This window comes from Myodes glareolus, chromosome 14, assembly GCF_982192425.1.
Source record: "Myodes glareolus chromosome 14, mMyoGla1.1, whole genome shotgun sequence".
In the NCBI taxonomy this organism is placed as follows: domain Eukaryota; kingdom Metazoa; phylum Chordata; class Mammalia; order Rodentia; family Cricetidae; genus Myodes; species Myodes glareolus.
Window position 1 is genome coordinate 5,425,581 of NC_142039.1, and position 19,802 is coordinate 5,445,382.

Here is a 19,802-nt window from a genome sequence, read left to right on the forward strand (position 1 = left end):
AATGTTTTAAGAACTTAGGGCTTTTCATGACAATGACACATCTTCTCCTGGCTGCACCAATCTACTTCAAGAGGATGATGGGCATCAAAGAGGCTCCTTACAAAGTTTGTTAGCCATTTGGTCTAGTAACTGTTCTTGCCTGGACTGCCTGATGTTATGCTGTATGAACTGACTATGTAGGGCTGACAGGAAGATGACTGCTGAAGTTGCCTAAAGAAGGTGAGACAATCCTTCAGAATGCTTGCTTCATGGAAGAGTCTGTCAGACACTCTGCAGGACACAGAAGAAAGCAACCAATGGACTTTGCCATTACAAGGCAGAACAGATCTTCAAATTTCCTGTTTCATGGAAAAGTATGCTCGATACTATGGGGCTGTAGGTCAAAGATGGATGCCCCAGTGTTGCCAAAGAACTTTGGGTGACTGTCTAGGCTGCAAGATGTCTCTGTCAACTCTAAAGTTTTGAAAGCTGCTTACAATAAAGTTCCTGTTAACTTAAGTAATATTATATCCTTCTGGAGTCTTTGATGGAGTTGAAGAAAGATAGTTCTAATTATAAAAGATAGGTTAGATATAAAACTTTAGACTCACCAATATAGGATAGATGATAGAGTGTTTTCCTTAATTTGTCAAATGTAACAGGATTAAATATTGTATCTATAATTCTTGCTTGCTAACTGTTTTGTTGTTTGTAATCTTGCTATGTTAAAGTTAAAGCCTTCCTTTTTAATTAGACAGAAAAGGGGAAGTGATGTGGAATTTCCCCTATGTATGCTGTGAATAGGTTTTATTGCTATTGGCTAATAAAGAAGCTGTTTTGGTCAGTGACTTAGCAGAATAGAGCAAGGTGGGAACTCCAAGCAGATAGAGAGGGAAAGAAGGCAGAGTCAGGGAGACACCATGTAGCCACGGAGGAAGACAGATGCCCCTGAACCTTGCCAGTAAACCATGAGCCTTGTGCTAATACACAGAATAATAGAAATGGGTTAATTTAAGATGTAACAGCTAGCTAGAAATATGTTTAAGCTATTGGTCAAATATTATTGTAATTAATATAATTTCTGTGTGATTATTTCTGGTCTGGGTGGTAGGGAAACAAATAAGTGGTCTCTGCCTATAGACAGAGAATTTCTAATCCTCTCTTTTGGGGAGACCTGGTTTTTTTTTTTTTATTGTTCTAGAGCAGTGGTTTTCAACCTTCCTGATCCTTTGACCCTTAATGCAGTTCTTCCTGTTGTGGTGACTACCAACCATAAAATTACTTTCATTGCTACTTCATAACTCTAATTTTGCTACTGTTGTGAATTATAATGTAACTATATGATATGCAGATATAGTTTTATTATTACAAATAAAACATAATTAAAGCACAGTGGTTAATCAAAAAGCAATACGTTACTGTATATTGTGAAATATATGAAGATAGCTTTAATAATTCAAAAGAGAGATGGCATAGTTCAGGCAACACAGTCATTAAAGTTTCCTTTGATTTGCTAATATTTGCATCTACCACACTGAATATAAAAGGACCAATGGGCATCCCATATATATATATATACATATACATATATATGTATATGTGAAAGCACACACACATACATACACACATTTCGTGGTGGTTGATTATCTTAACGGTATACAGTTTTATGTTGACCCATAATTAGAATTCATGCAGTGTTGCTTTCAGCAGAGGACTTGCTCTCTACACACGTGACTGAACTACATACACACGCTATGATGCCAATCCTGTCACATACAGCTATATGTTCAGGGTGTATGTGATGGGTTTGGACTGATGATGTTTTCACGTATGTGGGCAGACCCGCCTGGAGACAAATAGAGGAGCAGTGTCTCAGTACCTAAGACTGTCAGAAATAGGTGTTTTCCAATGTTCTTAGGTCCTAGGAAAGGGTTGTTTAACCCCCAGGTTGAGAACCTCTGTTCTAGAGTCTAGCGGCTGGAAGCAGAAAGGACATCTCATTTTCATTGTTGGACTTCTGTTGAAATTCCGATTGCATTTGCAGTCCAGAACCAGGCCTGGAAAAGCATGTTCAGGACCTTGGGAATGGCAACAAGGTCAACCTGCTCTGGCTTTTGTTTAGACCTTCTGGAATGTGATGGGGATGGAAACATAGAAGGTGTACCCATTGGGGAACAGAATATGGCACTCCTTAGTGTCAGGAAATTGGTTCCATAGGTGCTGTGTTCATCAGCAGGTCTGAACTTCCAAGAGACAGATCTAATAATTTCAGAAAGATCAGCATACATTTGGAGTGAATCAAGTCAATTTGCCTGGGGCTCTAGGATGCCCGTGTATCACCTAGACCTGCAAGAGGGCCTTGGTCTTTAGCATTGTTGCCTTAATAGCTTCCAGTGACGGCTACTGTTAGGGAACTTCTGGGATGTGCCCAAGTGGTGACCATCAAAGGCACTGGACATTTACTACCAGTCTGGATCTCTGTGATGATCCCATTTGCTACATGATACCATTTGCTACTGAGACTCACAGACGCAAGTTCCAGCCATTAGCACATGAACATGATAGGAGCTGAGTCACATCCTAAATGACATCTCTACCTTTAGACCTCACACTAGAAGAATCTCACCAAAGACAATTATTTGGAAATACATACACCTGAGTCTTTAGAACCTTTCTGAAGTGGATTGTATATGTCACAATGAGTTTTATGAGAATTTGTGTCTTTTTAGTGAAAGAATTCCTAATTCAATTTCATAAAAGCAAACCATTTTGTCTAAAGTCATACTTCTTTACAGGCGACTCCAGAAAGCCATTGAATTATCTAAGTGGCTATCACTTGGTAATAACTAGCATTTACAAGCAATTCTATGGAGCATTTCAGAATTTTCCATTGTCGTGTGGGGAAATAATAAGTCCAGCACACGCCCTTTGTGTTTATCACACTTTACAAAGCGAGGCTCACCTCCAGTAAGGATTCTTTGTTTTTAGCATTCATTTTCTCATTGGTTTCCTTGTTTTCTTTCTTCCCCTTGTTATCCAAGTAGAAATTCTAGATAAAACATAAGATATCAGATCAGTAAATATTCATTACTTCAATGGATACTGCAAGGAACTGGTGATCTTGCTGGAGAGAGAAGCTGTTACCGTGTGAGAAGGTAACACAACAGAACAGAAGTAACTCTATTAGTGAGGCAACACCAACTGCTGCATCACCCAAGCCCAAGCAGGGTCTTCATTTCTGCCCAGAAAGCAGAACAGAAGGTCTTAGCAACGAGTGTGATACCGTTTAATTGTTAATTTCCATAGATCAAGAACTTTAGTGTCAAACACTGAAAACCGTGAGACACTCAGGAGAAACGTAGGGCTGGGGTGAAGTCTGAGCCCTTGTCCAAGTTCAGCAGGAGAACAACTCTGGTCAACAAGTGCAAGTCCTTAGGCCTCAGGGCTCTATGTCCGTTTCAGGTGACAAAAGTCAGGAGCACATGGATGTGAGACAATAGTTAAAGGGAATGTCGGAAGCTCAAGAGTGGGACACCTGGCTCCTAATATGTGACGTTTGTCATGTTAGCTACAAAAGACTGAATTAAAAGTGGGTGCTCAGAGCCGGGCAGTGGTGGTGCATGCCTTTAATCCCAGCACTAAGGAGGCAGAGGCAGGTGGATCTCTGTGAGTTCAAGGCCAGCCTGGTCTACAAGAGCTAGTTCCAGGACAGGCACCAAAGTTATAAAGAAGCCTTGGCTTGGAAAAGCCAAAACAAACAAACAAATAAAAATGCGTGTTCAGGAGGGCAGGACCATTTTTGCCCTGAAGTGTGCCTAGGGCCACTCTGTGGAAAAGGGAGGAAGGCACAAGGTGGACCAGTCTCCCGGGGCTGTCTGAGATTGGCCCCTGTATAACCTTACACAGGCACTGTCAACAGGATAGGCTTCACAAGAGGATAGGAGAAAATACACCTACAGACGAGAATCCCAACCACAAATCTGCTAAAGTACTGTGATGTCAAAATTCTCTACAGTTTCTTCATGCTATTTTGAATAAACACAACTTCACAAATGGCGACAGAAAGATCATTTGTCCTACATGGGCGGTGGAGCTCACGAGGTGCCTATTATTAGTTCTTGTATCTCAGCTGGTCATGGGTCTTGAATAGGCCATTTCTCACCATTTTTTGTAAACGTTAAAATAAAGGAGCAGTCAGTACTTAAGTATGCACATCCCCTTTAATCTATTAGAAATTGCTCTGCAAACTTTGAAGCCTACATCTTATTCAGGGCTTATTATTGCTATTAATCACATTATTTTTTTAGTAGTAAGAGAGAAAGTGAATCAAGGCGTGGTAGTAGTTTGAAAGTAACTGGCGCCATAATCTCATAGGGAGTGGCATTATTAGGAGTCATGTCTTTGTTGGAGTAGGTATGGCTTTGTAGGAGGAAGTGTGTCACTGTGGGAGACAGGCTTTGAGGTTTCCTATGCTCAGGATACTGCCAGCATCTCAGTCAACTTCCTGTTGCCTGAAAGATGCGGGACTTTTGCTACTCTAGAACTATGTCTGCCTGCACACTCCCATGCTTCCGGCCATGATGATGATGAACCAAGCCTCTGAAACTGTAAGTGAGTCACACCAATTAAATGTTTCTTTTATAAGAGCTGCCATAGCCATGGTATCTCCTGACACAATAGAAAACTTAACTAAGGCACAAACAAGCCAATGCTGAACTGGATCATTATTTGAACTGTATACAGATTTTAAGCTAATTATTGAATTGTGTCTATTGGCTCTGAAGGCCCAAAGAAAAGACTTCCCTCCCACATAGATCATCTACAGATCATGACTGCACCTATAAGGTCAGGATTACCATCTTCTCTTGACCTCAGTATTCCACCGCTTAGCCTAGTGGAACGAGAGCTGTCTGGCTGGGGTCACACTATGGTTCCATTAGTACATTCATTTGTACTCAATACTTGTTTGGCTATTACACTTATTGTATTTGTAATGATGACTTTGAGACTTGCATTAAGCTTGTGTTTCTCCAATTAAAGTAAGGTGGCTAATTGTTTAAAAAAAGTTGCAGAAGAAAGATGGGGTTGGAAAGATGGCTCAGCACTTTAAAGTGCTGACTGTTTTTGCAGAAGCTCCAGATTCAGTTCATAGCAACCACATCAGATGGTTTATAACCACCTGTAACTATAGTTTTAGAGGATAAGATGTCCTCAGGTCTCAGAGAGTACCTACACATACATGGCTCACACAAACTCCTGAGGTGCACACGCATGCACACACTTAGACACACACATGCACACATAAATAAAAACAATAAATTAACATTAAAAACAAGAAAGAAGAAAAGGCCAGGCTTAACAGCAGCATTCTTAAAAATTATTAAGACCACCATTTGACAAATGGGACTGCAGAAAGTGAAAACCCATAAAGCAAAAAATAGCATAACTCAAGAAAAGAGGCAGCCTACGAAATGGGGAAAAGCTTTACCAATTATATATCTGGCAGAAGGTTAATATTTAGAATAAACAAAGAACTCAAAAAAAACCCCAACAAACAAAAAACTAAACATCAAGAAAACAAACAGCCGAATTATAAAACAGGGTTTGAAATGAAACAGAATTCTCAAAAGATGACACACTGAGCTGGTAAATACTAAAATCTTTCAACATTCTTAGACATCAGGGAAATGCAAATCAAAACTACTCTGAGATTGCTTCTTAGTCTGAATGGCTAATGTCGAGGAAAACACTTGACAGCTCACAGTGATGAGGATTCAGGGAGAGGGGACACTTTCTCACTGCTGGCGGGAGTGCGGCCATTATGGAAGTCAGCGGAAGTTCTTCAGACACTGGAAACAGATCTACCACAAGATCCAGCTATACTACTCTTGGGTATATACCTAAAGAATTCTGTATCTCACTACAGAGATACTTGCTCACTCATGTTCATGGGTGCTTTATGCATAACAGCCAGGAAATGGAAATACCCAAGATGTCCCTCACCTGGTGGTTGATGAAAATGTGGTCTATTTGTGCAACAAGCTATCATTCAGCTGTTTAAAAGTATAGTTTGTAGGAAAATAGAGTCAGGCTGATCCAAGGCTTTCTCGGAGGCTTTGATGAAGGACAAAGGGAACCTACTTCCGTGTTCTCTCCTAGGGGCATATTTGGCAAGATCTGCCAAGGGATAAAGGTTTTGGTTCCTGGAAAATTGGCTTTCCCCCTAAAGAGACTTAAGTTACCAGGTCCAAGGCCACCGTGTGCCTGCTCTGTGATGCAGTTGGACTATTCTGTGTTCCTTCTGTGCGACATTGCTTGACTAGCCTCCTGTTGACTTTGTCCCACTGTTTGATGACTTTACTGACTCTGTCCCATCTTCCCTTACAGATTTTACATAAGATGCTGGACTTTTTGACAAGCTTACTTGGCACAAGACACAGCTTGTGCAAGACCTCTGAGCCCAGACTTTCCTATTTTCTTTATCTTCTGACTCTCTGGCCGGTCACAGAAGAAAGACTTGCTTGATGTTGATCAGTGTACAGTGATCTAATTCATACAGTAGGACTCACACCATGAATGGCTAATAGAATATATTAGTAAAAGTGACTTGTAATGAAGTCAATATAATCTTATTTAAACATAGTAATCCCAGTTCATTGAATACTGCTATTGTATTCCACTTTAAAAGATAATATTGTATTTAATTAATAAACTTCAACTTTTCATGAAGCTAAGGAATTCCACTTCCAGACCTATTGGAGATGGGCCTTATAATTAGTTTAAACACTAGAAACATTATTGTCACTGTCAGAATAGAGGAAGCTTTATCTCAGACACCACTTGTGAGTGACAACTAGTTAAACCATGTTCAGATACCACACTGATAGACATGTATCTTGCATGTTATACATCATTTTCTTGACTCCAACTTCAGTATAACCTGTCATGTAGGGGGTGATGGTGGTGGAACATTCCAGACCATTTTTGGTATAGACAAGTCTGGATCTAGAGTCATAAATGAGATCCGTGAAACTGGATTTGCTTTGGTTTTGTCTTTAACACGTCACTGGTTATTGTCTGCTAACCCCCTTCATTGCAGGACAGAGGTTTTAATGGCGCCCACTCTCACGGAACTGCCTCCCTGCTGAAGATTATAAAGGCAAATGCTCTATTATTTCAAAACAGAAGCAATAGCTTTGTAAGTGCGGAAGTCCGGGTCACTCACAATGAATTACATCTAAGGCTTCTGGTGTACGTCTGAAGCTCTTCAAGGATACACCTGCATCAATTTCTACATCTTTAACCTCCATTTCTAAATCTGATCCTCTGAGATAAAGGATAGCTTTTTCCACAATTGCTTTCTCACTCCTTAGGAAGAGAAGACGCCCTACACACACACAAGGACCTCACTGCTCTGGGCTGTAAAGCTAAAGGCCCGAACAAAGGAATCACTTGAAATACTGGCATGAAAAAGTGCAAGACTCATAAAAACCCCTGTGAAAGTCAAGTGATTTCTAATGCCTCGCTTCCCTCACAATGGAGAGTACCTAATTATCTTGTCGGCCAATGGATGAAAAGAACATCATTGAGCCTTCGGTGGCTTTTAGCTGACAGCCTGGAAGGAGTTCAAAGATCTGAATGGTATTTTCCTGTTCCCATCCATTTATTAATGTGAACACGTTTTCTCAGTGCTTTTTGTCTGTAAAACGTAGTTAACACCTGACCCGGTTAGGTTTTTGTCCACTTGGCACAAGCTAGTGTTATCTGGGGAAGAGAAGAGGACCCTCAGTTGAGAAAATGCCTCCATCGGATTGCCTGTAGGAAAGTTTGTACGGGGTTTTCTTTAACGATTGGTGCCAAGGGCCTAGTCCACTGGGGGTGGTGCCATCCTTTGGGAGGTGGTCTGGGGGGGTATGAGAAAGCCAGCTGAGCAAACCATGAAGAACAAAGCAGTGACCAGCGCTCCTCTACGGCCTCTGCTTCAGTTTCTGCCTCCAGCTTCCTGGCCCGACTTCCTTCAGGGATAGACAGCAATCAGATATGTAAGCCAAATAAACCCTTCTTTCCCAAGTTGCTTTTGGTTATGGTGTTAATCACAGTAATAGAAAACAATCTAAGACAATATCTATAAAAATGGAAAACAGGATAATTGATTCAGAACATTCAATGATTAATTTTGGAGTTAATTAAGAGTGACCGACCTGTAAGATATATTGGTGCAATAGTGGCATAAACCTTGTAGGACTAACCAACCAATATTTAATTTGAGTTAAGACTTATTCCATGATATGGAGCCCATACCCGGTATTGCTTGGGTGGTCAAGAACCTGAGATTACACAGGCCAGGGACTTAGGGGAAAACCACATACTACTGTTCTGCTAAAGGAACGTAGCAACAAAATGACTCCTAATTGTTAAGTTGGGAGTGTAGCCCCAGTCCCTGACATCCATCCCAGACCTCCAGGCCTGGAAGTTATATTTGTCTGGACTCCAAATCCCAGCATGCCAGGTCCTGACCCCTCCCTGTGTGTATGGGGGTCAGGACCACTCCCACAGGGTATATAAGTGGCCTCCTAGAGGAGAAACACGTGGTTTTTCAGTCTGCATGGGCTCCCTGCTGTCCTGTCCCCCGCCACGCGCTAGGCCACCCGAGAGCATTGTTCTTAATAAAACGATAAGCATTTTGATTTGATTTGATTCGAACTAATTGGATTTCTTGCACCAGTGGAGCTGCCCTTTTCTTATTAATTTTTACTTATCACTAATGACATTCTGCTGTACTCTTAGATCTGTGCCTTTATCAGCCGCTGTTAGAGAAGCTTCTTCCTGCAGCAGATGGGAACAAATACAGAGATCCCGTCAGGCAATATGCAGAGAGTGAGAGACCTTGAAACATTCAGACATCAAAGAGATGTTTCCATCAAATCCCTCTCCTCAGGGCTCAGGGAGCTACATGGGAGAGGAGCCAGAATAAAGGGAGGACATCAAGAAATCAAGGTCTTCTAGATACAACCTTTGGATTCACAGAGACTGTGGCCGCTCATCCAGGGCCGGCAAAGGTCTGTACAGGATGAGATCCTAGAGCTGGAAGGAGAGGACACGTGTCCCCACCCCTAACCCAGATGCTGCCCCATAACTGACAGCCACTTGCAAATGAAAAATTAGTTTTCTCCAAGGGAGTCTCACTGGGGAAATAAACCAGTGGTCAGGCCAGGCCACGGCTGGCAGCAGAGGCGAACACACAGCAACTCAGCAGCATCTTTGGAAGTTCTTCATCTCAACAGCAAGTCAGGGCTCCTTTTCCCCCTTCTGCCTTACAAGTCCTTTGTGTTTATTTTATGGCTTCCAGTTTTTCATTTTTCATGAGATTCCTGTGTATTCAAACATGCACGTCTCTGCATCTATATGTGTTTCTTGAGAATTTTCTATGATTCTTTTTCTCATTTGATTGTTTTGTCATATCCTGATTAATTTTTAAATTTATTTATTGTATCTTATTTTATTATTCCTTAGATGCCTGTTTTTTCTAATGAGAGACAAAAAGAATGTGGATCCAGATGAGAGGGAAGGTGGGGAGGAACTGGGAGGAGTAGGGGGAGGGGAAGCCATTATTAGAAAATATTGTGTAAAAAATTATTTTCAATAAAATAAAAAATGTCCCTCATTAAAATACCAAATCTTTTCTTTTCTCTTTTTGTTTTTTTGAAATAAATATGTGCTATGTGGTGACTGACAATAAACAGAATTTGAAAACTTAACTTTGTGAAGATGATTTCTGAACAGATGTGTGAGAGAGAAAACAAGGACGAACTGTTCGACAGGAGGATGAGGAGTCTCGGGAGAAACAGACGGAGGGAGGGTGAGTCTGTGGAGAAAATGCAGTGGGATAGCTCAAGGCGGGAAGAGAAGACACGGTGGGATAGCTCAAGGCGGGAAGAGAAGACACAGTGGGATAGCTCAAGGCAGGAAGAGAAGACACAGTGGGATAGCTCAAGGCAGGAAGAGAAGACACAGTGGGATAGCTCAAGGCGGGAAGAGAAGACATGGTGGGATAGCTCAAGGTGGGAAGAGAAGACATGGTGGGATAGCTCAAGGCGGGAAGAGAAGACACGGTGGGAAACTCCCAAACATTTAAAATGCTACAGTGTAACTCTGAGTGTAAACTGTGAGTCTGGCAGGCTCACTGAGCACAGCTCATGGTTTGGGATGGGGTTGGCGGGGAGACCTGCAGGTGCGGGGACCTCATGGACTGCGATTCCTTCTGCTCACTTTTACCATGAATTAACTTCTCTAAAATCGTAAAACACTTCTTAAATACATCTGATGGGAGTCAAACTGCCACAGAGCAGGAGCTAAAATCTATAGGGTTATTTTATCTGTTAAGATTTAAAATGCATGGAACTTTGCTTTCTTCATATCGACTTAAAACACTGGTGAAAAGTTTGAAGCTAAGATACGGCGGGAGGACCTGACTTTGCAAACTCCATTTTAGAGAAGGGGCTTCATCTTAAGCCATATAATGAGGTGGGGGGCGGAGGATGAGCAGATCTCAGCTTCAGAACTGTGCTGTGACAGCAGAAATGTAAACAAACACCCTAAAAATAGTCAATTAAGGAGACAGGGAGGAGGACCACAAAATTTAGTGAGGTCCAGATGTTCTTGGGAGACATTCTGTCCTTGAAGATATGACTCTTTGTTAGGTTTTCGTGCCCCAAAACTGACCAATGATTTTAGAAACTACCTTACCCTATGCCCTCTTACCTAATCCTAAAATGACAGGACATGAACTCCCCTGAGTAAGGCGTTTCCACTTTAAAATTTCTACCCTCCCAGGGCTCCCTGCCACACTTTCTGCACCCACCAAGCTGGGGTGCTGGAAAGGTGTTGATCCAAACTTGAGTTTGAATTAAAAACCCTCATGTAATATGCATTGGAAATCCGGCTCTATGATTCATTTGGGAACAAGAAACTGTGCATAACAACAGTAGTGTATGTCTGTGATACCAGCACTCGGGATGCTAAGGTATGAGGAAGTCTGTGAGTTCAAAGCCAGCCAGTGCTCCATAGCAAGCTCTTGACTCATGAAAGGTGGGAGCTGTAGAAGGTGTCAACAGGCAAGTGTGTGAGGAGGTTTATGAGTTTTTACACTTTCAAGAGTTATACAGACATGCAGGTTTGAGCTCCATTTATAGAAGCAGCCACCAGCGAAGGTTGGCCATATGGCTACGTGGGAATAGAAGACGTAGCAGAGGAAGGAAGTCTTTTGAGATAGAGCGGAACATCATAGCTATGGGTAAGGTCAGAGACCGATGGAGATAGAAACCCAAGAGCATCAATGTGAATGAAAGTTAAGTGGGAATAAAATCTAAACATGACCCCATTTCACAAAATAAGGAAAAGTAAGGGAAAGAAAGGAAGTAAAGATCTGAGTACCGACTGCCACTACGGTGGGGAGTAAATACTGGGAGGAGGTACGGGGAGCCTCGTTAATGCCTGCATCTTGAAGGCATGAGCTGAAGGGAAGTAATCACTTTGTAAAGTCCATAGACTGTACTGATAGGATATAACAGTGCCTCATCCATCAGCCAGCACAGCAAGCTGTATGCCTGCTTCCTCCTCTTAGCAATGGACACACTGTACAATTCCTGGACAGCATTTTCATGAACTCAACATAAAAGGTTTTTTTTTTTGAAGAAACTATGCACAATGGTGGCCTTGAATATAATGATATGGTTGTTACATAGACGTCGAATCCTCAGACTCCTGTAGCTCAGTGTCTCTAAGCAGTTCATTCATGGCTAATGGCATCAAAGAGAAAGAAGCCTGGTTGTGCATTCCCGGGGCTCTTTCCTCATTTCCTGCAGATTGGAAGAGGAGCTCTTAGGAAAAGCTGCCTTGGACACAGAGATAGGAGTCAGATGTTGAGGGTGGAGAGACAGTCCATTCTTCTGTCTGGATCAACAGATGAAAAAGAAATAAGATTCGAATTTGCTTGAAACACGGACTTAGAGGAGCTCTTTGTGCAGTACCCTTGTGCACCTTTGTGATGGCGTCCTCGCTGGTTAGTCAGCGATTAGTCAGTAGGTTGAAAATCGATATTCTTAGTGTCTGACATTTCTTAATTGCTCTGTTGTGAGTTGCCATCACATATCCCAGGGAGGACTCCAGAAAACAGCACAGGACAGTTATGTGATGGTTGATCTGGACTGAGAGATACTTAGGATATTATGAAAGTGCTCTCTGGTCAAGTCTGTGAGGCCATTTCTAGAGCCAATTAGGCCATGAGGACTCTGACCTAATGAATGAATTAATCCTCTGATGGATTCTCATTCTGAATAGAATATTGGGAAATGATAGAATGTAGGTACCCAGGTCTTTTTCCCTTTTTCGTGGTGATTGGGCCATTTGACCTCTGGCTCCCTGGAGATTCTGCACTAGCACTGGCCTGAGGGTATAGCTTAGAAAGATCTTTTGTTATGGTAATTCCACCTGTAAACAAGGTTCCAGCTGTGGGCCCTATACGCCTGCCACACCTGTCTCCCGCAGCTGATTCTGGCCTTAGGTGCTGGGCGCCTGTCATCCTCTCCCACTGCTCCTGATGGGAGGGGGCCTTGCCCTTTTTCCCCCTTTGCCCACTAATATATATACCCAACTTGAGTTTAATAAAATGGCCATTTGCTCTTTGGTGAATGAGCAGGTATCTTGTGTCTGTGTATTTCAATCCTTAGGACAATCGTCCATTCTCGTGGGCTCGAGTCAGGAAAGCGCGCGCCTGAATCGGGTGTGGGAATTCACAGAAAAGTGCGGAGGCAACAATAGAACTCTCTCTCTCTCTCTCTCTCTCTCTCTCTCTCTCTCTCTCTCTGTGTGTGTGTGTGTGTGTGTGTGTGTAGGTGCCGGTTGTAGGAAGTAGGTCATTAAGGTTCTGTCTTCGGGAATCTATCTTGCATTAGCCTTTTTCTGTTACTACCCTATTCTGTTTCCTGTCCACAATGACATGAAGTCCTGCTCCCCATATCCTCCTTACTACAATGGGTGGAGACCTCTGCAACTGTGAGTCAAATAAGCCCTTCCTTCCTTCCTTAAGTTGTTCCTGTCAGGTATCTGGCCAGGGTAATGATAAAACCAATGCAAGGGGAAAGAACGTTTTCCCATAAGCAGCCTGCCTCAGACTCCCAATCCTGCCCCTAGTGACTGGAGAGTCAGTTTCCTTTCTGGTGAAGTGGTAAGATGTCTGGATGACCCTGGAGGTCACTCCCATCTGTAACAGTCTTAGAATTTCCTTAAGAAATATGATTGGGACAGGAGGGAAAGATAAAGACCCTTTGTATAGGACTGGAGAGATGGCTCAGTGGTTAAGAGCATTGCCTGCTCTTCCAAAGGTCCTGAGTTCAATTCCCAGCAACCACAACATGGTGGCTCACAATCATCTGTAATGAGGCCTGGTGCCCTCTTCTGGCCTGCAGACAGAATACTGTATACATCATAAACAAATAAATATTAAAAAAAAGACCCTTTGTATAAAGACACACTGGTACCTGATATTGTTAAACAAGAGTTCAGCATGTATATGCTGCTGAGTTAGCCTTTGGTCTATGGCACCTGGGAGGACTGTGAGACTAAGTAGTCTTGTGTGAATATGAACTCTGCTCCAGAGAGAAACCCAGCAAAGGAAGGATGTAGAGAAGAGAGGAGAGAATTCCAATATGGTGAATCAGAGACAATGGTGGCCCCTGACAAGAGGGGCAAGGCTACACTTTGGAATGATGAACTCCTTTTTAGCAGTCCCTATAAAGTATACTAGATGGGTGAGGAAGGCAGGCCATTTGGGGTATTAACCCCTTTCCATGTTGCTGCCTCTCTGAGTAACAATCCCAGCCATGTTGCTGCCTCTCTGAGTAACTCAGCTAAACTGAAGATTCAATCCCAGCCTCCCTAGACTGTCTGTGATGACATGCAGCACAGACTGGCGTTCTGGTTCCCGTGTGATGTCAGTTGCTTGAGGCCACTCTCTGAAAGGCTTAGATGTCTTGGTTGCACCCTGATGTATGACTTGAGGAGTGATCTTTCAAATACGAGAGCAGTGTGTTTGTGTCGATTGCTTAAGGACGTCACGATAAATCATATTTTCTGCAAGCTCTCTGCAACAGTGCAGCAGGGAGTCCGTGAAAGACGGGACATTCGAGGGAGGTTTACGAAGGCTTCGCAGGTCTTCTAGGCTGAGAGAAGAAATGGCCGTCCCGCAGCATCAGCAGAGTGGGGCAGTGTCTCCAAGGAAGAGACTTCACACCATCCTGATTAAATTTACGCTTTTCTATCCTGGACTTTATTTTCTCTTTTCTACAAAGTGTAACTGCCACAGAAAAGGTAAAAGGATACTAAATGTTTTTCTTTCACAAGTTCTGGCCCAAGCTGTAAATAAATATTTATCTCTTCATCATTTTTTTCTTTAAATGCAGGCTATGGGTCTCAGACCTCCCAGTAACACTCCCTTTAGTTATCACAGTATCAATAAGCAATAAATATGAGCTACAAAAACGTGCAACTTTGCAATAGAAAAATTAACAATAGTTCATCGAGGCACATTGGACTAATGGAGCCTAATAAAAACTCAAACCAAAGAGGCATGTGAGACAATGACAAATAGATATGCTTTGGATTTTAAATGAATAAAAGAAAAATAATAGAGATTTCTTTCTAAATCTTTCAAAAGACTCTGAATTTCTAAGTTTGTGTTTACTTGAAAGGAGCACTCTGTGAGATTTCCCGAGATTGTGGCTTGACCGGTATACAGGTGACAAACACAGTTTCATGAGACATGGGACATCTTACCTGAGGGTTTTTAAACACAGCATATTTTTCCTCTTTCTCCAAAAACAGTACTTTGTTTTCTGTGTCTCTTGTCCAGTCTGATAAGATTTCAACAACATTTTCATGGTCTTCAAAAATTCTCTCTGATGAAATAAAAGATTATTCAGATGAGAGTCTGTTACTGAGTTAAGGACAATCATTCACAAGAAATCTAAAGATGGGCAGCTCTTACATACGTGGGTCTGAATTGATTCAGCCAAGGGCATGTGCTCTGAAAAACGGTGGGTGTCTGAACTTGGGTGAGGTGAGAGTGACCCACAAAAGATCATGGGGGACCCCTGCTCTGCTCCTTCTCTCCCTTCTTGCATGTCACACCTCCAGGCTCCTGTGTGTCTTGTCCCTAATAATCTATTTCCTTTCCTGAACTAGCCATTGTCCCTGCAGTCCCCCATAAAGAGGTAGGTGAGCTGGAGAGGTTCGGGGCCTGCCCTGTAAACTAACACCCCTGCCTGCAGCAGTAGTGCAATGTTCCTGCTATATAAGATGTCAGTGTCAGGTTTTGGATTTACTTACGGAAAAACATAAGAAAAATTAAAATACCATAGTTATCATGCTTTTTGGTGCTAGCATTTTGTTTTTCACTTTAAATTGTTCTTGCCAGCGGTAAATGCAGTAATTATGGGAAGGACTAAAGAGCAACAAGTGCTTAATTTAAGCATTGTGAGTGAAACTGTGAAACTTGTAACTTATTGCTCTAAAATGCTAAAGATAATAGTGAATACATGAACCAAGCCTGAGTGACAGGAGCTTTCCCTTCCCTTGTTTCCTGACTCACAGAATTGAAGAACACTTCAAGACTTAGCTCTGCTTCGTGTTAGTTTTGAGATAGAGTCCACTTTGCAGCCTGTACTGGCCTGGGACTCACCATTCTCCTGCCTCAGTCTCTCCAACGGTGGGATTACAAGCATGTGCCACCAGGCCTGGTTAAGGAACTGTTTTTAATATGAACCATTTTCTATAGAAAAAAAATTTCTCTAAAGCCTCAAAAGCAGGTAATTCTGGATTTCATACATCCCTCTTGGGAGGCAGTGTCGCCCCGAGGATGAATGGAAGAAACAGGGAACTAATTAAATTGCTGAAAGGAAAAAGGATAAATAAATAAAGTAAGTAAGAAAGGAAGGAAGGACAGAAAGAAGAAAGGAAGTAAGAAATGAAGGAAGGAAGGAAGGAAAGAAGGAAGGAAAAAAAGAAAAGACGGAAGGAAAGAAGGAAGAAGCTATCAATTTATTTCACTGCCCTTTGACCCCTGAGACTGAGCCTCTTCCATTAGCAAAGTGTTAGTGATCAGTCAAATTTGGAGGGAAGAAGGAGAAGTGAACATAGACGTAAGGTCACATTATGCCTCAAGGAAGCAATCTTTAAAGGGATATTAGCTGACAGATACCCAGGGCCTCCTGTAAACTGTTGAACTTCCTAAACATATAGCTGGATGAACCATATTGCTTTTCTTCCCCCTTTGGAGTCACTAGCAAGGTGACAGTAATAAAGTTTATATCCCCCAAAGCCTGGCCACCCTCTACCAACCGAGTGTCTGCCACAAAGAAATAATGAAGCAAGCACTCATCTCAGATGAGGGTAGTGACATGTCGTTCCTTGAGATCTTGAAACAAATGTACAAAACAGACAAAGCCCAAAATAAAACAAAAGCCATCCATGCTTTGGAAGTACAGCCAGATGTGGGGAGAGACTTACCGATTTGCAACTCAGGATATATTTCATAAAGACACCAGTCGACATTGCAGTCACAATGGGTTTTCTCAAAAAGATTGTCCAGAACATCCCGCGCCAACTGCCGCTCATCTACCATCAGCGACTTGGTACTGTTATCGTCCATGTGCACCTTAACCACAAGCTGGAGGTGAAGCCACAGAACAGTCAGTCAGTTTCGGCACCTGGGGCAGGCTGCTCAGCTGAAGGTCTCAGCATTGCTATCACTTCTGTAACTGCATATTAGGAATGCGCCATGTGAATATCTTGCTAGACTTTTGTTACTGTAGCTCACAGGGTTCAGAGTTTGGCAAGGTAGTAGATGACTTTTCTCAACCAGCAGTAGTGGCATGGTTGTTATAGATGATAACCAACCACTTCTGATTGGATTTAAAACCTATTCTGTAGGACAGAACTCATGCCTGGTAGTTTAAACTGGACCAAGAACCCAAGGCTGAGGGGATCATGGGCCCCATAGGAAAACCTAATGCTATTATTAGACTAAACGGATGTAGCATCAAACTGCCTTCTAAATACTTAATATTTTTACCTGTAGATTAATGCAGGAAGAGTGTCATGACTCAATTGGTCAAAGTACATAGAATACGTGACTATGGAGTGCTTAGCACTAAATGGGACATCTACACTTCACCCCTCCCTGTAAGGCTCAGAGAAAGAGTGTAAGAGCCTAATGTTGGGGTGGGCTACTGTGGAACAGTGCCTTCCGGACAGAACAGGATTGTGGCTCGTAAGCTCATAGCAGCTGCAGTTACTTGGACAAAGTTTGCTCAGAACAAAATTGCAGCACGGGAGGGGCAGCAATGAAGCCCTACCCTTACCTAAGAGCTATTGTCAGTTGATGGTCTTGGGAGAGGAAGAGTCAGCGTTCTTCAGGGATGTGATCCCTGGTAGGTTGCCCATTCTCCAATGGATTGGCCTATCATATATACATACTGGCAGCACTGACTAGTTTCAGTGAGCTGAAAAATTGGGATATGAAGTTGGGATAGGAAGTGGTAGGGGTAGCTAGAAGAGTTGGAGAGGGGACTGTGGAGGGTGGATGTGGTCAAAGTACATTGTATACATGTCTAAAATTCTCAGAGGACAGATAACAAATATTTAAAAAGTGGAATGCATCCCCAACCTCACTGTGAATTCCTTTATAGATTAGAAACATAGAGGTAGAAAAATAAAATCAAAACCACAACACAGACAACAAGCAAGGCCCTTGGCCCAGTTTCAAGTCCCTGTATCCTGGTGGGGCAGACAGAAAACAGCACTGAAGAGTGCTGACGTCCTGCTTTCCCAACATCCTTCCGTTTCTTGTTCCTATTTTGCTTTTAGGGCTAGCAGCATTTCTTGGTTAAAAGGCCTCCCTGTATCTTGTGACTGAAGTTCCTCTGGTAAAGGACTTTTAGGTTAAAAGCCTGTGCATGGCAGCCTCAGTAAGCTAGGTTTTGCCGTTGTCCCCAGGATGCCAACTAAAGGGACAAATAAAAGTGACCAGCAGAAAGAGAAGATATATTCAATAAGACTACACTGGGAAGAAGAAGAAATAAAGGGGTGCAGTGGCTCCTGAATCATTGTTTAGGGTATTGGCAAGAGGTTTAAGGTTTAAATAGGGGGCAAGAGATTTGCATAATTAGACAGTCCTGGTTAAGGCGTGGCCTCGCCCACTATGGACTTGTCATTGTTTGATTCCAGTCTGACTCATAAAGTGTCGTAACTGTGTGAATTCTCTTCCTGAGGAAAGGTCCTCCTCTAGTTGTGTCCATTTGAGACAGCCTATAATGACCTGAAAAAAGAGTATCGATGGAGTAATTGTCTTTATCAGCTTGGTCTGCGGACATGTCTGTAAAGATTGTCTTGACTGATGCAGGTTAGCCCAGCCCACTGTGGCCTGGGGAGTCATTCCTCGGTGAGGTGATCCTGAGATGAATAAAAATGCCAGCTAATTATGAATGAGCCTGTGAGTCAGCCAGTGAGCAGGCTACAAGCATCATTCCTTCCATTCATGGCTTTGAATCCCAGTCTGACATTTTCTCAATGATGTTCCCTGATCTGGAAGAGCAAGTCAGACCCACCCTTTCCTTCCCAAGCTTGCTATTGGTCAGAGATTTTTAGCCACATCAACAGAATGAAACCAGAACTACATGTCCACAGCCCAAGCTGATGGCACCGGAGTTCAAGCCTTTCTTCTGCTCTCTGCAGGATGTCACCCATGAAATTTGAATTCTTTGAGGTCCATCATTTCAGTAGTCTGATGGCACAGGGAGGGACACATGTTTCTTTAGGTACCTCCTTGCCTGTCATGATGATCACATCCCTTTAACTTGGGTAGAGTAGGGTCATTTTTGCATTTCTCTGTGGAAGACATACCTGTTGTTCTTCGCTGAGAATTAGTGTTGTAGAACAGTTACCTGTCCTAGGAAACATCACTGACGTTAGTGCTTTGAAAGCACCATTTCTGATAGAGAAAAATACTGACATTTGACCATGCTTCGTTCCTGCTTAGAGATGCTTTAGAAAGGGAAACACATGTTGCCTTTTCCTTTCGTTTTTATAGTGAGGAAGATATTGCTAAACAACATAGTTTCATAATGTTGGAAGGGACCTCTTTTTGGCAGAAATGGTAAACTAGTTTTAATCCATATGCATTTAAGAATCTCCATAGTGGTAAAGTTTAGAAAATATGACTGAACAGGAAGAAATCATATTTATGGTTCTTCACACCACATTGCAAGCAGCAAAGGGATTCTGCACCAACATGGAACAGTACCGCCGCACAGCAACGCTATGGAATTCATCACATGATCGTCTCTGGAGCCAAATGATTCGGTAACGAAATCTCATTTTCACTCGCAGATTGTTAAATGGAAAATATTTTAGTCCTAAATCATGCAAATTACTTTTTTTGAGTTTCTATAATAAGATCTGCAAATGGAATTGCTCTGTCACAGAGCTTTAGAATAACTAACAAATAAGTCAGATTGTGTTTCCAGCTTCAAAGGCTTGGTGGTGTAAGCTACATACATCATGTGTAATTCAAAATAATGTCAGCATCCCACCAAATCCTTAAGCAAATACTTCCGATGGGGGACCCATGTTTTTGGTGTTTTTTTTTTTTTTTTTTTTTTTTTTTTTTAAATGGGACAGGGTCTCCATGGGTGGCTCAGGCAGCCCTTGACCTTTCGATCTCCATCTCAGCCTCCGGCACTAACTCATTTTAGTCATTTAAAGCATGT

At 42.3% G+C, this 19,802-nt stretch overlaps 1 protein-coding gene across 1 annotated transcript in view; it reads right to left on the bottom strand.

Moving 5' to 3' along the window:
- Apbb1ip (amyloid beta precursor protein binding family B member 1 interacting protein) overlaps window positions 1-19,802 on the bottom strand; it is a 98,182-nt gene that overhangs the window by 21,294 nt on the left and 57,086 nt on the right. The window contains exons 6-8 of the mRNA XM_048460665.3: window positions 16,543-16,702; window positions 14,812-14,933; window positions 2,942-3,028 (exon numbers count right to left, since the gene is read on the bottom strand). Of these exons, the coding sequence (XP_048316622.2) occupies window positions 2,942-3,028; window positions 14,812-14,933; window positions 16,543-16,702 (369 nt within the window). The remainder of the gene's footprint in view (window positions 1-2,941; window positions 3,029-14,811; window positions 14,934-16,542; window positions 16,703-19,802) is intronic.